We start from the raw sequence: 20446 nt of genomic DNA, 5'->3' as shown, positions 1-20446 counted from the left end.
TATGATGGAATAATTGTGGCATGCAGTATTGTTGACTTTTGCATTTTATACAGTCAGTTGTGCTGAGATATTTTGGATTTTACTCTTAGATTTATGTTCTTAAATTACACAGAACAAGAATAAAAGTCCGACAATGTCTCCTACTACAAACACCACAATCCCTTTTGGCCTGAAGCCACGATCAGGTAATGTGGGATGGAAAATTAACAGATTTGTGTGTATTTTTTTTTTCCCCCCACATCTGTGGGGAAATCTGTGTTATTAATAAATGCCTTTGTTTTTTTGCCTTAAGAAGGAAATTATGAAATATTTTTCTGTACGACAGTGAGAAGATTAGAATCTCTAATTGTAGGTTGGAATTTGTAGCAATTATGTATTGGCACATTATATATGGATCAATTTTCATCCTTCAGGTGTTTTAAAAAATCGTATGTGTGAATGTTTAAAAAATATGTGTACGTGTATATAAAAACACATATTTTATACATACATACATCATTTGCACTGACATACTAATTAAAATACATTTTTTTCCTTAATTGGTATGTAGTGATACAATTTAGATTTTGTTAAATAATACATGTGAATAATTGGGCTCATTTGGAAAACGTCATTCATTGCTCTAAATATTGCTCATTGCAGTGAGTCTTGCAGTAGTTATGCTGCTGTAAAGATGAAATACTGTAGGAAGATAAAATGTTTACTTCAGCCAGCAGTTGAGTTGAGTGACTTGGGAATGCACTAAATCTGCATAAACATCAATCTTTTAGCAAGGAGAAGTTTGTTAAAAAAAAATCAAACAAACAAAACCAACCAACCAAAAAAACCCACAACAAACAGAAAAAACAACAAAACCCCTTTGTTGGTATATTTGAGGGCTTGATTAGCAGCTTCCTTTAAACTGGATTAGGTACAGGAGTAAACCAGTTTTGTCTTCTACATGCTGAGGTAGTGAGTATTGTTAAGTCATCTCACATCACCTCAGAAGGGTGTGTTACAGCGTTCTAAAACTAATTCTGGTTTCTCACACCCACCACAAATGCTTTTAATTAAATGCTGGTAAACCACTACAAGCTTGTAATTTTCATAACACAGTGTCTTGGCAATAACAACAGCACTTTCACATTTGAACGTTTAAGAAAATGTGCCCATAGATTTTTTTTTTTTTTTTAATTAAAAAGCAAAGAAAAAGGTATTGAAGCAACCTTGTTATGCAAAGAGGGTATTTTAAATTTCTCATGTAGTTATGATAAACATTTCAACAATTCTGATCAGTTGCATTTTACGTTGGATTTTTAAACTCTGGCTGTATACTATGTTCCTGATGCTATGGAGATGTTGTTATTACTCTGTGTATTTAAACTATGGGTTAAATGTTGAGCAAATGGGTCCAGTCAGGATTTATAAAAAGAAAACTTTGAATAATATTGTAAAGTCCAGTGGCAACATTGTGATAACATCGTTAGGAGAAAGATGTGTGAAGGCAAATGGGCCCACACCATCATTGCTTTCCTGGGATGCAGCCTGTCTCCTGCTGAGCTGCCAGGGGAATCTGCTGCTAGGGGCTGGAAGCATCACTGTGGGAGAGAATCCAGGATTGTGATTTCTTGTTTCATGTGCTAGGTGAACATGCATTTCTGCATCCTGATGTGTCAATGCACTAAGATGTCCCATACTTAAAGACTGTAGTAGGTCAGAGCAAAATAAAATAGGAAATTTTTTTTTTCTTTTTTTTTTTTTTCTTTTTTCTTTTTTTTTGAGGAAGACTTGATTGCAGTGGTTGCAGCCCTTTGCAGCAAATGCTCCAAGTGGCATGACCAGATGTGCACAACTCCTACACTTCTTCCCCTGTCTGTATTGCAGCTGTGTACAGCCTCACTAAGTATCAAAGTCTGTTGCTTATAATCTATTGAATTTTTTTGCACTGTACCAATTCAAATTCATATATTTGAATTCCTTTGAGTATGCTAATACTGTTGTGTCTTCTGGTCACAGCTATGGGTTCCAGAAAACTTCATAATCTGAATTTTTCTTTTCCATATCACACTCTACAGAATCACCAACCCAAAGCCATTACTGCACCATCTTTCACCTGCCCACATCCAGTTTCAGTCATGTTAGGTTAAATTTATGGCATGGTAAGACAGGAATTTGACAGTACTAAAACTTCAGTAAAAAAACCCAAACAGTTTATCATCTGTGCAGCACACTGTAACAAAATGAAACCTTGCTAAGTGAAGCTGCATATTGTTTCCTCTCCTGCTCTCACTCTAGAATTACTCTAAAAGTAGTATTAAAACTGGTTTTGCTTTTTTCTTTCATAAGAATAATTCACAGATAGGAGTATGTGACTGAAAATACTGGCATGTTTGTGGATCATCCTGCAAGGTGTTCCTCTTCTAGCTGGTTAGCTCACCACATCTTTAGTTCCTTCACTGTGAAGCTTTGTCCAAGTTTTGTGTGAGTTTGAACCATCCTCACACTGTATGAATTTGTGCATGTTAATTATATACTGGTTTATTGCCCCAGAGCTGAACTAGTCTAGGGGTCCAGTGATTCTGTGATCCAGTAAAGTCTTTCAGCTCAGTTTACATTTTATCTTAGTAGGTTTTTTCATTTAAATTCTTCATGACCTTAGGGGAAAAATTAAAACTTATAGAAATGAGTTTTAGCCATTTATCTTCATTAGAGCTTACATTTGAAGTACTTGCTTCTACAAGACTTTTAAGTTTGAGTACAAGTTTTGTTCATCTTGTTTATTTTCACTGTTTATTTTAATCTATAATAAATGAATCTTGAAATTTGACCTTGCCTTCCCCTCTCCTCCCATTGTTTCATAAAGATTTGTGTCTTTTGGAAAGGTGAAAATAGGCTGTTCTAGGTTTCTGGTAAGGATGCCAGTTTTTTAAAGTATACACACAGTTGGAAGTGTCCTCAGAGGATAAACCACAGTGGCTTAAACTTCTGTTTTACCACATACTGAGTTAATACATATTGATACATGTTTGGGACTAAAGGTCCTTTTATTCTTTCATTTTATAGCTAGGCAAAACATTGGGAAAATTCTTATCTAGTGAGTGACATGGTACCCAAAGAAAATGTTTTGAAAGATAACAAATGTGTTTTGATGTCCTGACAGATTCTTTTTAAGGGTCAGATGTTTACATAGAAGGGAAAAAGATAGAGGATTTTTCATATTTCAGAATATTTCCTCCTGAATTTTAAATAATTCCATAGAGAATGGGCTTCTCAAATTCACATTGATTTTGAAAACCTTAAAACATTACTACTGAAAAGAACCAATAATTGCAAGTGTTCCTAGAATCATGTTTTTGGTCTTTGGAGGTATTTCTGCTCTCTAAAAAGGAATCACTTTTGAAATAGCTAATAAATTTATATTCTTTGTAGTTGATTCATGAGTTAAAATGCTCAGCAGTGCTAATGGTTGAAACTGTGTTGCAAAGCTCTTGCCACATATTTTAATATGCCAGACCCTGAAGCCTGAAGTTCTACTCATGCATCTTAAAGTGCTCAATATTTTTTTGCTTTTGTCCTGTTGTCATTTTGAGGTCACTGTATTTCATAGTTTCTGCCGAGCAAGGTGACAGCAGTACAGACAAACAAACAGAATTGTACTTCCAGAGAAAGAAAAGAAGCACTGACAAAATCTCAAAACCACAAAGTAGTTTTATTGTGAAAAGTTGTTTCCTTGCAACTGTTCACATAGGATAATCTTACTTGGGTAACTTGTGGAGTGTTTGAAGCACAATGACAGTATCTGTGGATATGCTCCCCTCACTGCCTGACAAGTTTGTTGGAACCCATAATTAGCATTAAAACTTGACATTATTTTTCCCTGTTTCGAGTGCCATTTACTGTTTTTCTGATCTCTGGATTTTCTTCCTTCCGTTTGTTGTCTTTGGATATTTTGTATGGATACATATTTGTGTTCTTTGGAACATGAGAAATATCCTAATGAAATAGGGAAATAACAAGAATCCTAATTGCCAGCATAATTAAAGACTTTATCATTTGTCATAAATCAGTTTTCTGTTACCCATACTCTGCTCAGAGTTTAAGTTGTGCTGACTCTCAGGTTCAGCTGGTCCAGTGTCCCAGTACCCTGAAGCAGTAAGTTGGCTTTGGACTGGCTAAAGACAGAGAGCTCTTGAACAGCTGAGTGTGAAGGGAAGCTTAAGGTGAAGTTTTACACAACACTGTTTGAGGTATCATTGTGTTACTACAGATTCCAGTGTTGGGCAAAGGAAAAAGTCTATGTAATTAAGTTCCTTACATTTTTTAATTGGGCATGGTATAAGATAGGAATTTTCTGTGCTTACTGAAACTTTATCGTGGACTTTATTCTCATATTAAATAGTTTTAAGTGCTTTTTTTTGTCTACACAGTAATTCTAAATTGGTGTTGGTTTATCGTTCAGCATTTAGTGTGCAGGTAGTTTATTATCTCCATTTCAGACTGAGGAGCATGAATGTTGCTAATTTGTGGGACTAAGTAGATAAAACATGGAAATATATATGTAGGGAATGAAGAAATGAGTGAGTTCATAATTTTTGACACAGAAGTGATAAAAAACATTGTGATCAGATACAGGAAGAGCTCATTAGGGAGTGACATTGTGAAGGACAGAGGAGAGATTTAAATTTTGTGTCATTAACTAGGAGACCAGTGGGAAGCTTTGAAAAGGTGGATGACATGCTGAAAATAAGCATGGAGGAGATATTTTAAGGATGTCAGTGTCCAGTTCTGAAACACTTTAGAATGGAAGGTTGAGGAAAGCCTGGGCAGAAATCCTTGCTGTAATCAAGACAAGAGTCAAGTGCAGAGTAGATGTGATGGGGGAGGAATAAACGTGGATTAAACATGAAGGAATTCACAGATGATGTTGTGATTACCTTCTGACTCACAGAGTTAAGGTTCTTGTCAGGTTATAATGTAAAATCTATGGGTACTTTTTCTTAAAACTTAATTGTAAAGACGTTGTGTGAAGTGCTATGGTTACAATGATCTTGCTAAGCTTAACAGCCTTAACTGCACATAAAATGTATGATTTGCAAGTACTAACATTTAACTTTTCGCTCTTTTTATTCTGCACCATCTTTCATTCTTCTCTCAAAAATATGCATTTTATATTAATCACCTTTGAATTACATCTTTGTCATTACCATAAAATCCTAATGCCATATATAAAATGTTGCTGCCCCCTTTAATTCCCCCCTCTGGTCCTTACACCACTGTGGTTGGACTGGCTGTCACCCCCTTCCTGCAGACCCATCCCTCAGTCTTCCTCCTATCTCCTTCAACACACTTACACAGGCACAAACATGGGACAACTTTAGCTACAGTATCCCATCTGAAGGAGACAGTGACAATGGTAGGTGTTCCATATATAATTTACTTAATTTTGTGTTTTTAGAGTATGTGGCAAAACCCATATGGCTAAGGATGAAAGACAGTACTCTTAAGGGGATGTTTATAAGACTAAATACCTCAGAGGCATGTTAATCTGTCACAGAATATGTGGTATCAAAAGTAAATGAGTGAAAAGGATCACAGGATCAGTGTTCATGTCTAGCAATCCCCCTATGGCATCCAGACTGAGCACTTTTTCCAATATAGGTTTATTTACTTGATTTTCTGCTGATGGTTCATAAAAGCAGTTAATTTTGTTACTGTCTTTTCTGCATTTTTTATTTATTATATTTTGATAGACACCAAATGTTAATAAAAATATCCTGCTCCCATCTGTAGTTATTGATGAAGTTAACTCCATTAATTAATTAGAAGAGTCCATAATGGAAAAGAGCTGAAACAATTAGTTAAGCAAAAACAGTGGTTAGTATCCCATAGGTGCCTTAAAGGACTTTGCTACTGCTGCTTTTGTTCTGTTTTTCTCCAGGGTGTTACTGTCATAGTACATTAAGTCTAATGTGTAAAAGTGGCCATGTTTGGGCTGTCAGGTGAATAGATGGAAGGAACAGAACCTAGACAACTAAGCTGTTATTTGGTAGACAGATGGATCCTTTTAAAGTAGGAATTTTCTTCTTCCAGTTGCCATAAATCAGAAGGGCTTTTAGGTTTTAGAAGGCACTGAAACTGTCAAAACCAACAGATTGAAACCGAAACTGAAAGTCTTGGATGATAAATACCAGTGTGTGTTTTAAATACCTAAATTCATAGTTCATTTCATTACTTGATAATGCTTGCTACTGCCACAGTGTCTTTCATTATAAAACTCATTATAAAAGCATATGCAAGGAATCAGATCTGTAAATGAAATGAGTATGGCACAAAAGAATTGTGGTAATGGTAAGTTGAAAACCTGAATTTAGTTCATGATGGTATGAAGCTAACTTGATGTTTTGCTGATGAATTTTCCAAATGACAAAGCTAGAGGTACTTCCATCAGTGTAGAATTCAGCCAATGTTGATCTATATTTGTTAGTGTTATATTCCTCTAAATAAGAGGAGCAGTACAGACTAGATTGTGCCTGTCCATTTGGAACAGGCAGAGGTCTCATGTCCTTCAAATCTTAAGACAAATGCAAATATCAGTGAACCTAATGTGCATTGTAACTCAGTACAAAAATGAAATTTTTCCCAAGGAAATTTGTCTTTGACTGTGGTATGTTGAATATCATATTATTGACTATTACCTTTTTAAGTTGTTGAGACTTGCAAAAAATACTTTTTAACAAAAATTTTAGGAACAAGCATTACATAATAATCATGGGTTCAGAAAGCAGAAACTCACTATTGGAAAGAGTGAAAAAGAGATCTTCAGGCATGTGTGAGATATGGGCTCCCCTTGCTGGAAAATGTATGTAATGCAGAGAAGCAAGCCATACTCAGGACTGCTAAAACTTCCTGCATTAGAACATTTTTCTTTAAATTCAGTGTATAACTGACTTTTTTAACAAAGGCTTTTTTGGGGGGGAGAGGATTGGTTTTTTTAAATCCATTAAACTTAATTTATATACTTAATTATAAACTTAATAAATTAAACTTAATTTATTTAGAAGCTTTACATTGTAGTTTCCCACTGCCTTGAGATTAGCTTGCCTTTTTCCCTGTGGTGGAATGTCTGTCTCATTCATTAAAACTGTTGAATACATAACATTGGTATTTACTTTTTGTTAACAAGTTGGTAGCCTGAAACTGGAAGAAAGTAGATCCTGGGACATTCAGACTGACATAGCCAGGAGTAAACAAAGATAGCTGTGGCCAAACTGAATGTCATCTGTAATTATACTCTGTCTGATGTTTGCAAAACTGAACATAAATATGAAATAATGCTTTTGTGGAGAATTGTTTGAAATGTTGCTGCTGCTAATAAAGCTACAGTGGCATTTAAATACCATATAATTATGGTAGTACTCTTCAAGCATAGTTTTATCTAGTATTTCTTCTCCAAGAGATGGCAAAGCTCAGTTATTCATGTTGTGCAGTGAACTGTTCCTAAAATGAAAATCTTGGAAAGTGCAACTATTTTTTAATAAATGTGGTAGGAGATTTTTATTTCGCCTCCTAAAAATTCAGCAGCAGTCCCTAATAAATTGTTAAATTTATTTATTGTTAATTGTTAAATTTATTTAAATTAATAAATTGTTAAATTCAGTTGCTAATAAAGCAACTTTAATTCATTAAAACTTTGGAGTTCAGTGTAAGTCCTGGGCAAGATTTTCAGCACTCTGACAGCCTGGGATTTTTTTTTTTTTTTTGTCATTGTATCCATCCTAAACTATATGATTTACCATATGATCTGTTGAGTACCATTTGAAATATTTCAGATTTTTTTTCATTTTCACAACGTATAAGTGCTTTCATCAGAAATTTGCAAATATATTAATTAGTTTAAAATTATCTAAATCATCAGGTAAGGCTTTTGAAATGATGTAGTTAAATCAGGTATATATGATTGTTGTACCTCATAACAAAAGTAGTTGATCTGTTAACAGGCTTTGTATATTTGGATATGAGCAGTCATAGTTACAGATATTTTATCTACAAATGTTATACATATAGCTATACATACAGTTATCTACAAAATATTAAGCAGCACATACCTGTTGGTGCACTGTGCTTTGGAAACAAGAGTTCTATTCCAGTCTTGCATTTTTTAATTCTGCAAAGGTAAAGATTAAATGTCAGTACAACTGTGGGCATATTGCATGTGAAGGTATGGCTCTGCCTCTCTTTGCATGCTCTATGGGAGTTTGGCATAATGAATGTTTTTATTTATGAGTTAAGTAGCCCACCTGGAGAAGGGGACTGAGCTGCAGTTAGTACCTGTAGTTCTCAGACCCTCATATTCTCTTCAGGATGCTCTTCCAGTCTGCCCCAGTGGGTTTCCTGATGACATTTAAAAAGACAGAATTCACAAACATAAAACGATATTATTCAGGTGTTCTATTTCTATTTTGGTTAACAAATAGCCTTCAATATGCCATTTCTTGAAATCACTGATTTAATGTCAGTGTAGCAAATTGCAGTTGCCTGTGAAAAGTTAAAACTATGACTGTGTGGCTTAAATAGTGGAAGGAAGCAAATTTGGATAGTTTATTCCATCTTGATGCCTCAGATTAGCAGCCTAAGTACATATAATGAGTTTGTTGCCTTAAACTACTATTTTTAGTAAATAAGGGAAGAACTACTTCATATTGGCCAAACTGCTATAGGTATTGTCTGTCTGTCCCTTTGACTAAGGAAGTACCTTATATTTATGACTTTTGTTGCTTAACAAACCTGTTTACAGTTAGGTGAGATTCCAGGTGACTCAACTTGTCTCAGATTTCAAAGCATTTCTTGTGCAGAAACTTTTATCTTGTTTACCTGAACCCTAGATGTCAGAGGATATAGTTTTATATGTTGACAGTTTTACATGTATGATTTAATAACTTCATTAACAGTTTACTTTTGGTCAGAATTTAGATGAAATTTCCTTCTACCAAGGGCTCAGTGTTCTATTTTGCTAGATATTTCGAGGACCTATTTTTAAAATTCAGCCTATTACCCAAATCACAGCCTAAATAAAATGACTGATGTGCCACAATGTTTACTGGAACTTTAATGGGATTACTGTGATCACACCCATGTATACCTTCCTTATAGCCAAGAGTAAGTAATAATTTTTCACTACTAAGTGCTACCAGCAATAGATCCACTTGCAGTTTTCTAATGGGCCTTACAGGAAACAAAAGACTCCTCTCTTCTATCTTGTTACTTACTGACCCAGAAGTTATCTTCCCTTTGTTAATGGCCTTAAATTAAACATAGAGACTGAGCAGTAGTTGTATATAAAAACTGATGTTTCTAGGCTTTGTAACCCAGTTAATTGGTACTTTGGGTGCCATGTTGCACCCAGGAGGAGGGATTGGAAGTAATAATACAAAATGATTCTTTATTTTAAGCAGTACCATTTTCCATAACAATCAAGCTGGCCTAAAATTTGAGTGGCAAACATACGACAAGTTGCATTTTGAACATAGATCATCTTGTGCTTCAGAGCCATTCAGAGCAGTCATTGAGTAGAAAAAGAAGTGTAGAGGTGCATAAATACAGACATACCATGTAATTTTTTTTCCAGTAACTGTATGTGGGCAAAGTGATACAGTCAACAGAATAAGGATTGGTGGGAGGGAGTACTGGGAAGAGTTTGTGCAATGCTACATTTGCAATGTGACTTCTTAATGTAGGCAGACTTACTGAATGGCTAAGTCTGCCTACATCAGTCTTGGGTGGGTGTTTTTTTGATAACCTTATCTAGTAAGCAGTTTGTCCTGTGTAGGAAGATGCTTGTCAGAGCTTGTTACACAATTCAGCATCTTGTAGGAGAGGGTTCTACTTCAGAGGAGTAAGAAATGGTTCCTGCCATGTTAGGTACAAAGTTTTGTACAGATCACAGCATCTAAGGGGCAGTGCCAGTGCTTACTTAATCATCTGCCCAAAGTTGCCTCTTGAGATTAGGATTTGGTTGAAAAACTATACACCCCATTGATGGTGCATGATGTCTAGGTAATATCCATTGTCTAGGTAATATCCATTTATTGTTATAATCCAATATCAGATTTTCCTGTCCTCCTGAGGACAGAAAAATTTTGTAACAGTTTTCCCAGAGGCAGTGCATACGGATTTTGCTTCATTTAGAAACTGATAAATCAAAGTGCTAGTTTTTAAACTAAAATCTGTCTTTTTTAAAATCATAGTGTTCTTAAGACCACAAAGAAATTTGGAATCAATAGACCCACAATTTACAATTCGAAGGAAAATGGAGCAGATGAGAGAAGAGAGAGAGCTTGTGGAACAGCTTCGTGAGGTATGTGTTGGTAGAATTAATTTGTGCTGATGCAATGTACTGTTTAATTTGGGGAAATTTTCAAAGTAGAATATTAAAAAGGTTAAATGAGGCAATATCACTTCTGCAAATCACTGTGATGACCATTGAAATGCTTTATTATGGTCAGATATCTCTACTTCAGAAAGGGTCTTGTAAAAATGGAGAACAATAATGAGACTTATCTGAATGACATAGAGTTAAACAGCCTGCCTTGCACTAGTTGAATTAAGAACTTGTTAAACTTCATGAGAGAGGATGAAGTGGTCATTTAAAAGGTAGAGAGGTCTGGAAACTCCTAGCAGCTGGAAAAGTCTTCAGTTTGTCAAGTAAAAGCCATAATGAAATCTATTTGTTAAAAAAGAGTTTCTAACTTCAGCTTTAAAGTCTTAAATTTTAAGTCAATCTAGTCTCAAACCTTGACTTGGCATTGAAAGAGTGTTTTAGGTGGTTTTGCTCAAAAAAAAAAAAAAGGAAAAAAGAAGGAAAAGAAAAAAGACAAAGCAGTCAGTAATCTCTCAGTGCCAACAGGCAATTCTCTTTTTTTAAGAGAAGCAGTTTTTAATTCATTAACCTATACAGACCTCTTTGTTACAGATGTGTGAGTCTCAATGTATTTTTAATGGATAACTTTCTGTATGTATCTGATACTAAAAATATTTCTAATGTAAGAATTAACTCAAGCTGAAAACCCAACATATTAGCATGCTTGATGCACTCCCTCATTTGTCACTTGTGAGGTGATAACATGTGAGTACTTGTGTAGTGTGTCGAGTAAAAGAAAAACTGGGGAAATATAATGAAAGCCCAGAGTGAGTTCAGAGGAGGCTCCTTCATGGTGAGGGCACTCAAACAAGGGATGTGTGAAGAAGCAGCAGCAAAGAACTCTCTTTTCTTTCACTTGGAGAAAAGAGTGCTACAAATATGGCTGTCCTCAGCTGCCTGGGGAGTAGTAACAGAGAACACAAAGCCAGGCTTTTCAAAGGTTCACAGTGAAAGAATGAGGGGCATTGGCACAAACTGCAGAAGAAGAAATTTCAAGTAGCTATAAGGAAAAAATCCTTTGCAGTAAGGGTGGGGAAGCACTGAACAAGGTTGTGGAAACCCCTTCCTTGCAGTTATGCAGAACAGAACTAACCAAGGCTCTGATCTCATTTCAAATTTGTTAGGCCAAGTGACCTTCAGAAATCCCTTCCAACCTACCTTCTGAAGAGACTATTCTATTTTAATCTAAAACACCTAGCACAGATTGTGGTAATGTATTAATAGAGAATAATGATATTAAAGAGGTTCAACTAGGAATAAGAAATACCTATTTTAAGATAATGGAAGTAATTATCTCTGCGAGTTAACGTGAGAGTTATCTCCAAGTATAGCACTGGGATATTTTTAAGATTGTAGCACGATCTAGGAAACTCATTATATGTAATGATCTTATTGTAAGGTGTAGGTTTTTTCTGGAAAATTCTCAAATATTTTCAAAGTGTTTTATTTTGCAACATCAAACTCATTGAAAAGAGGCTTAAGTTTTACTTGACAAGCAGCCAAAAAATTCTCTTTTAAATCTGACTGTTTTGCCTTGCCTTACCTGTCTTTCTGATAATTCTAAAGGTCCCTAAGTAATTTCTAGGCCATGAGGGAAAGATGGCCTTCTACTCTGTGCTTGTACTGGGATCACCACAATGTAGTTCTAATTTGAAGTGTTAATGATAAAGAGAATTTGAAATTCATAAGCAGAAGACTTGAGGGAATGGTAAAAGGAAGGAGTCATATGTAGCACAATCACACAGCTGATTGCATGCAAATGTGGTTTTATATGCATATATACAAATAAAGGCATATGATGACAGCAGCATTCGAAGCACTGAGCTCTTTTGAAGAAGTTTGCATAATTCAATGACCAACATAGTGTAGAGGGGCTTGGTTTTTAGTTTTTAAATAATTAGTTATATAAAGGTAGTATGTTTCTTGGTGGACCAGAACTCCAAAACTGACTGTGTGTCTACAGCGTGGGAGAAGATGAGGTTATATATTATCTTTTCTCACCTTCATCCATTTCTGTATTGAAGTGTGCACGTGTTTTTCATTTGCAGAACATTGAAACGAGACTAAAGATTTGTTTGCCTGAAGACTTGGGATCTGCTCTGATGGATGGGGTAGTTCTCTGCCATTTAGTCAATCACGTTCGTCCTCGCTCTGTAGGAAGCATTCATGTACCTTCACCAGCAGTAGTAAGTTGAAAGTTTCTTGTTACATGCAATTGAGAGAAGGCATATTAAAAATTACTGTTTTATTGCTAAATTATGTTTGGTTACATAAACCAGGTTGTTGCTAAATTTTAATTTATAATATTTATATAAAAAATATAATATATATAACATATAATATATATGTATATAATATACAATATATAATATATAATATATAAAATGCATATAAATATATAAATATGTATATAAAAATATATATACTCTATAACATAGAGTATATTTAAAATAATTTACATTATTAGGAATTCAAACATTTATTTATTTAAAATACATATATATACACACACACACATATATATAGTATGTGTATATATACACTTCTGTAAGTGAATAAAATTATCATGCCTCTCTGCGACATGGCAACAGATCAGAATTTTTTTCTTTTTTTATTTTTTGAGCAATGTTTTATGGATTCTTTTCCAAAGAAAAAAATTACCAGTTCAAAAGAGTGATGCAATAGATGAATTTATCGACGGAATAAATGGTGTTGGCTTCTTTTTTGGCATAAATTGTATTTTCTTGTTTTTACAGCCTAAACTTAGCATGGCCAAATGCAGGAGAAATGTAGAAAACTTTCTGGATGCATGTAGAAAATTGGGGATACCAGAGGTAATTTAATTATTTCTGTCATTTCTAGATGATTAAAAAAAAAATGAAAAACATGAATTATTTTAAAGCTGAAGGATAACTTTATGAACTACCATTTTTCAGCCATAAAGACATAGAGTTGGTGATGGACTTCTTAGGATGTCAGGTAGTGATAAGACTAGGGGGAATGGTTTCAAACTAGAGGAGCAGAGATTTAGATTATATATTAGGGATTTCACCCCATGAGGGTGGTGAGACACTGGCACAGGTTGCCCAGAGAGGTGGTGGAAGCCCCATCCCTGGAAGTTTTTAAGGCCAGGCTGGACAAGGCTCTGAGCAACCTGATCTAGTGGAGGTGTCCCTGCCCATGGCAGGGGGGTTGGAACTGGATGGTCTTAAAGGTCCCTTCCAACCCTGGAAAATCTATGATTCTATGATAAGTAAAAAATTGATTTAAATTGTGCAATTTAATACTATTTTAGTGAATTTAAGTGGCTCATGTCATAGCACTTAAGAATTGCAGTGTTTGTATTCTAGTAATTCAGAATTAACCCAAATACCTCCTTATCTTTGCCATGGAAAGTAAATGAGTAATACGTAATTAGGTGATGTGTAATTAGGCAACTGTTATAGTTTTTTTTAATACAACATAACTGCACTTTTACCTTGTCTTTTTAGAATATGAACTTTGTTTTTTTTAATTATTGATTTTTCATTTTTTTACAATATTAAGTATTCTAGGGTATGTGTTGTAAAAGTGACTAATAACACACTCATCTCTTGTACTGAGACATTTCTGCAGCGATGTGAAGAAAACCTTTGTGTGTTAAGTACAGAGTGTACATATGAGTAAGCTTCCTGTATGATGTGGATTTAAGGGTTTCAGGAGCTGGAAATAGGGAAATTGCAATGCTTGGTGTTTTCTGGTTTCCGTTTAAGAATGGTAGAATTTGTCATGTATTTTATTCTCATACTAATAAGGAAAAATATCTTTAACTAATATAATGAATTCTGGAGTTTCATAGGGAGTATTTCAAAGAATCTCTTCTGGTCTAGAACTACCTGTTAAGAGAAAGTTAATTTCATATATATATATATATATATATATATAAATACATATATATATCCTTCAAAAGAAGGTGAAAGTGTTATCCAGGGTCTTTTTAGTCTGAAAACATGAAAATTGCATCATGTGTTTTCCCTGTGTTGTTGCCTACAGATGACAAAATAATTATGACTGAGTTCTTTTCAGTATATGGTTCAAGAATGCTGCAACAAAAGGATATTTTATGCTTCTCCCACATTTCAGAAGCAGATGGTAATGCAAAGATTTCACACTGAGAAAGGATTCCAGTTTGAAATCTTTATATTTTCTCTATATTTTAGCTCTTGATTTAGAGGACAGAAAAAGTAACAGTTCACTTTTGCTATGTGTAGGAATTTTGAAGGGGAGATTTATGTTCGAGCACCAATGAATTGTTCATCATAAAAGTAATCTGAGAATTTATGGGCTGTGGGCTGGGCCTCTAAGTTGTAATGGTTGATTTAGTTCTTGTAGTTCCTGTAGTTATGTAATTTATCATGTTAGAATTTAAATTTCAGTTCAAAGAAGAGCAAAATATCAGTGCTGTGGACTTGTAGACATGAGCAGTTTCTTCAGCTGCCGCAAAACTCGTTGTCTGATGCTTCATGAATTATTCAGTGAATTAGAACACAAGTCAGTTTTTTCTAGATATAGCCTGCTGGAAAAGAAAAGCCCCAAAGCAGTTTTTATTGTTGTCAAGAGATTTTTCAGAAAAAGAAGTCAAATAGAAAAAAATTACAAAGATCCTTGCAATGCCATATTACAGTTGTGTAAGCTAAGGCTTTACTCTCAGGGGTTTTTATTTTTTATTCCCTTAAGTAAACATTCTGGAAAAATGTCTATTCCAAGAAAACAAAAAGGTATTTTGATGTATCTATTGCCCCTTGTCTTTAATGCTTCCACTGAAATTAATGTAGAATTCTCTAGGATTTACTTTATTTTATAAGAGTATATTTGTTGCAGAGTTACACAAGGCCAGATCTTGCCAATCTTATTTATAAACTAACTATCCTCATAAACCTAAGCAAGTGTTAACTTCTCTTGGGGGGAAAACTCATTCACTTAAAGATTAAATGAAAGGCTTGAAATTGTAAATTTGGCAACAAATTTTAAATACTCTGAGGATATTCTTTTTTATTATCTGCCTATAATTTGCAAATGCAGATGTTTGCCATATATTGTGAAAATCCATCATGTTGCAGAGCTAGGTGGTCCATGATAGAACTTTGCTGCATGGTGGATGGACATTTATTAGGAATACAAGGTTGTATGAAAGTAAGTATGATAGTTGACTGTCAAATCTGTTAAAGAACTACAGATGGTGTCTTTAATGATGCTTTTTGGGTTGATAAGTTGTACATTGCCTAATTGCCTCTGGGCAAACCAGTGAAAGGAATGCATTGGGTTATTCCCTTTTTTTTCAAAACAAGCATCTTTGCAGGAAAGTGGTAAGTTTCACCCAGGGATCCTAATACCCATGGTTATTAGGCTTTCCTGTGATACTTATATTAGCTCCTGAGAATTAACTTGAAATTCTACTGCATGGGATTTTTGTAAGGATTTTAAATTGTCATAGTTTCTCTTGGTTTGTTCTCAGTTATTTATGGAATGGAATAGAGTATATTCTGTTACCTGAACTCCACAGGTTTAGAATAATACCCTATGAAGTAATGTGAAACAAAAGCAAGATAATAACTAAGTAATTACTGGTTCATGCTGATATCCAGGGTCTCTTTTGTGGCTTTCAGCAATCAATCCTTGCATCAAAATTGCTTTCCCTGGAATGATCCTGGGAAACTTCATCTATCTGAGTGCAGAAAAATGCAGTTGGTATGCAAATCCCCATGTATTGTAATAAGAGTCAGGAGCTGGTGCCTTGACCAAAGAATTGTAAATACAAACTTCAGGACCATGAGCAACTCTCTATAATGAATGACCTGGTGTGTAGATGATTCTGGAATTGTGTGCCAACTGGCACTAAAAAGCCATTGCTGGCCAGATGAGAATTTCAGTACAATGGGTGCATGTTGAAATCACTTTCTGTTAATGGCCATATAATGCTCCTGATACCATGCAGAAGGGATGTTTTGAAGTCTATGGTTCTGACCCTTAAATAAAAGATTAAATAGCAGTGCTCTTATTGCACCAGGAGGCTGTCAAAAGTGAGAGATTAATTAGACAAGCAATCAATTTGTGTCCTGTTTTATCACTAACTTTACTTGTACAGCTTTTTTTTTTTTTTTTGATCCAGGGCACTAGGGATCTTTGTACATGATCATGTTTTGAGAGGAAACTTTTTTTTTTTTAAATTGAGAAAAGGGGTGGTGGCAGGTGAGCATCTGAAAGCCTGAAGATTCAAGAACCATCTTTGCTGTGCCCCTCAGTAGGTGAATAACAGAAAGAGTGCTATCTTTGTCACTTGGAGAAGTAGAAAAGAAGGTAATAATAGCTGTAGAGTAACAAACACTCCTAGGTTTTGGCTGATAGAGACTGAATAAACAAGTGACTGTAGATATGAGATAGGTAGAGGTGCCTGTCCTGCTGCATTTTTCAGACTGGCATCCAGTGCTTTGATGGTGCCATTCACTGGACTGTTAATGTCGTATGAAGCCCCAGCTGGCATCACCTATAATGCTTGTCCACCTGTATCACACCCACCCTTTCACACTTGCTGGGTTTTAAAAATAAAGCTATTTTTATATTTATTTATCTTTGTCTATAAGCCTGACCTCCAAGGTGTCAGATGTAGCAGTTGTAAGGCAATTTTACACTTCACAGTGACATCTCACCCTGGAGTTAATGAAAATGATCAGGAGAGTCTGATTTATTACCACATCAGTATGTATGTAAAATTATGGAATTATTTTTGTTTTAACTGCTCTTTCATAAAACCAAAAACAATATATGTAAAGGAAAACACAAAAATATTCATACATATTTCTTCATGTCTGTTACCACTTTAGAATCAGTATTCATACTAGTAGCAAAGTAGAAGACTTTCTTATTTTAACCTGCAAATCAGTAGCTTATTAAGCTTTAGCATTTTTTTTGGTAGTTGTTAATCTTAGTAATTAAGCATTTTTTAATTTTTTTTTCTTTTTAGTCACTTTCAGTAATGTTAAAAAATACTCCTGTCAAAAGGAAAAAAATAATAATAAGTGAGATTCATAATAAGTGAGATTTAGATGAAAACAAAGTTGTAAATGCAATGTGTTACTTGAGAGGTGAAAATTACAAATTTTGGTCTGCATTTCTTCTAGTTCCCAATTATACAGAAATATTGCATATCAGAAGCAGGGCTTTCCAAGCATTTTATCAGAAAAGAAATTCATCAAAGGATTACCAGAGTTCTTAAGCCAAAATGCAGAAGCTATCTTTTTGCAAAGACACAAATTAGTTTTTATGATCTGCAACTTAAACTAGTGTAGTATCTTAACAGTTTAGAGACTTGATCATCTTTCAGCCCTTTATGAGGCTTCTTTAGGTTAGAGAAATTAGAGTTATTTTTTAATAAAGGAAAGACTTCCCCCACATGCACAGGTACACCTTGTCAGTTTTTATATAGCTTGAAAAAGAGAGAGATTGAAATTATCATGGTTAATACTAGAATGGTAATTTCTCTTGATAAATGGAGTGATAAAATTAAATATTTTTCAGCCCATTGTTACAGCAGCTTTATCAAGTTTTGGTGTTCCAGGATGTCAGCAATGGTGCAGCAAGGTTTAGTGGAGTAAGTTATTTCCCAGGTGGGAATGAGATTTCTCTCAAATTTTCAGGTGCCTCCTTGGTGTACACAAACTGATTAGAAAGGAATGATGGTAAGAAATGGCTTTTTTGATCTCAAATCATTGTATAAAGATTCAGATGAAAAGGTTTAGCTGTGCCCCCTTCCTGTGACTCTTGAGTCCTGCAAACAGGAGCTGTGTTGCATCTCACCTCCTCCTCTGAACACTAATTCCACTGTTGCAGCATCAGCCAAAATGACTCTAAAAATCAAGTTGTGTTAAGAGTAGGAATTGCTGTTCATGTAAAACAAACAGGAGAAAAAGATCCAGCAGGCTCTTGTGTTCTAAGCCTTGCAGAGCAAAGTGAAAAGAGAAAGCAAGCAGAAAGTGTCAAATACTTAATCTTCTGTCCACCTACTTGCTGTTCAACTGGTAATCATGTTTCTCAGTTTAATGCAAGGTATATTTTTGTTGTCACTTAAACTTGTTTTCTGATCAGTTCACATAATCAGTTACTTCATCATGAGACATCCATGAAGCTGCAGTGAGTTTTATCAGGTATGACTCCTTTCTCCACCCTTTGGTTCTGTCCTCAGCAATGTACACTATTTGACCTAAAGTATGGAATTAGGGGGGTCAGTATGCTGGCAGTAAGAGTACTGAAAGCATAATTCTGAAGTTCTTTTTGTGTTTTGAGCACAGTGCAGTCTTTAATGAGGTTCTGCAAACATACTCTTGGCTTTTTTTACCAGAGACAAAATCTAAGGAAGTTGGCTGTGAATGCTCAGTGTTTCCACAGTCACTGCAGAAGCACAGAGAGTCAGGGTGCTTTGTGCACACAGCTTGTTCTGCTTTTGTCATTGCACTTCTCTTTTACTGTGGTTGTTCTGCATGCTGTATGCATTTTGGCAGATGTATTATTTAATTACACATAGGCATAACAACTCAGTCCATAAATGTAATTGTTAAGCATAGGGATCTTTTTAGTTCTTACTAGTAATGATTTCAGTCTCCTAAGTGAGAAGGGCAGTTCTTGCCATGGTGGGTGTTTAGTTGGTTGGCTGTCTTTGAGACTTTGGATGGGGGTTGGATACTTTTTCACTATTTTGTGATGTTGTGTTTTAGTTTGATATTTTCATTTCACACGTTCTGTAAAATTCTGGTAACTTAAGTGGAACTATGTTCTCCGTTACTGAAGATGAGTATTTTTTAAAATCTAAAGTCACAATAGACAATTTAAAATACATACATTTTACTTAATAAAGGTGTGAATGTAACACCAGTTCATCCATTGTCACGCAACACACAAAAATAAGCAAAAATGAATAGACATTTATCAGACTTCCCCAGGTTTCACTGAATTTCACTAGAGCACAGAATGGTGGGCAGATCCCATAGGGAGTTTCTTCTGCATGTGCTGGCTGGTTTTTTATGCCTTGGCTTTCCTGTATACTGCTTAGTCTGATAATCTCTGGTTAGCAAGTTCTTCAGTCTCTGTAAAAATTCAGCCTTTTAGCAGCTCTTCTTCTCTGGCTCTGAAATTATTTCCCTCTCCATTTGAATGCAGAAGGGACTGTTGGGGGGTGCAGTTGGCAAATTTTTTAAAAAACTTTTTGTTTTAAAGTTCTGGAAATTTTTAATATAAATTCAGCATTTGTTTGGTTTACTGGTGTCTTTGGTAAAAATGCAACATATTACATAGTTGATAGTTGTGAGTGAGTAGTTTGTTTGCCCTAAAACTGGTTTCTCCAATAAGCAGCTTGTGGATGTAGATGGTCTCAAATACAAATACAAATACAAATACAAATACAAATACAAATACAATAGTCCTATTCTATTTTTAAACATGTTTTGTTTGGTCTGAGTTTTCATCCTTTAGAAAAAACCAAATAAAATTGCATTGAAATTTATCAGACTAGAATTTTCAAGTGAAAAGCAATCTGAAAAATGACTGTAAAAATGGCAGTGTTGTTGCTAGGCAGGGTGGTCTTCACCCTCCATGTATTTGCTGGCCTAATTACCAAAATTAAAATTTTGGGGAAAAAAAAAAAAGCATCACTTTTTCTTTGGGTATGGATGACAATTCCAACTTCTAGTTTCATGAGTCACTTTTCAGGCTAGAAGGGCCTTTTAAATACTATAATGTTTAACTGTTTAATTTATTGATAACTGGACCTTGAAACTTCTCACGAGCAGAAAACAGACATCTGAACTTCCACATTTTCATTTATTGGGTGCACTGTCTGTTCATTAGGTGAAACTGAAAAGCTACTAAAGAAACACAGTGTTCCTGTATTTGAAACAAGGGATCTCTTTCATACTTAGTATATTTTTATTCTGTAAATATTTACCACTTTTGTTGATAATAAGGCCTCATTTGCAGTGTAAAACCATATATCTTAGTTTTTCCTTTGAAAGTAATAGTTGT

The 20446-nt window shown here is 34.9% G+C and overlaps 1 protein-coding gene across 9 annotated transcripts in view; it reads left to right on the top strand.

Annotated features, from left to right (window-relative positions):
* Positions 1–20446, top strand: part of LRCH1 (leucine rich repeats and calponin homology domain containing 1) — a 125022-nt gene that overhangs the window by 91292 nt on the left and 13284 nt on the right. For 6 of the 9 annotated variants that reach the window (XR_011725022.1, XR_011725025.1, XR_011725017.1 and 3 more), the window contains 5 exons: positions 113–185; positions 5288–5392; positions 10224–10333; positions 12445–12582; positions 13153–13230. Coding sequence is in view for 3 of the 9 variants with exons in the window: in XM_071739460.1 (XP_071595561.1) it covers positions 113–185; positions 5288–5392; positions 10224–10333; positions 12445–12582; positions 13153–13230 (504 nt within the window). In the remaining 6 variants the exon portion in view is untranslated. Of the gene's footprint in view, positions 1–112; positions 186–5287; positions 5393–10223; positions 10334–12444; positions 12583–13152; positions 13231–18517; positions 18577–20446 lie in introns of all 9 variants that reach the window. The other 3 variants (XR_011725023.1, XM_071739474.1, XR_011725024.1) reach the window with 2 other exon arrangements.

This window comes from Heliangelus exortis, chromosome 1 (assembly GCF_036169615.1).
Source record: "Heliangelus exortis chromosome 1, bHelExo1.hap1, whole genome shotgun sequence".
Lineage (NCBI taxonomy): Eukaryota > Metazoa > Chordata > Aves > Apodiformes > Trochilidae > Heliangelus > Heliangelus exortis.
This window is presented reverse-complemented; position numbering and strand designations above follow the sequence as displayed.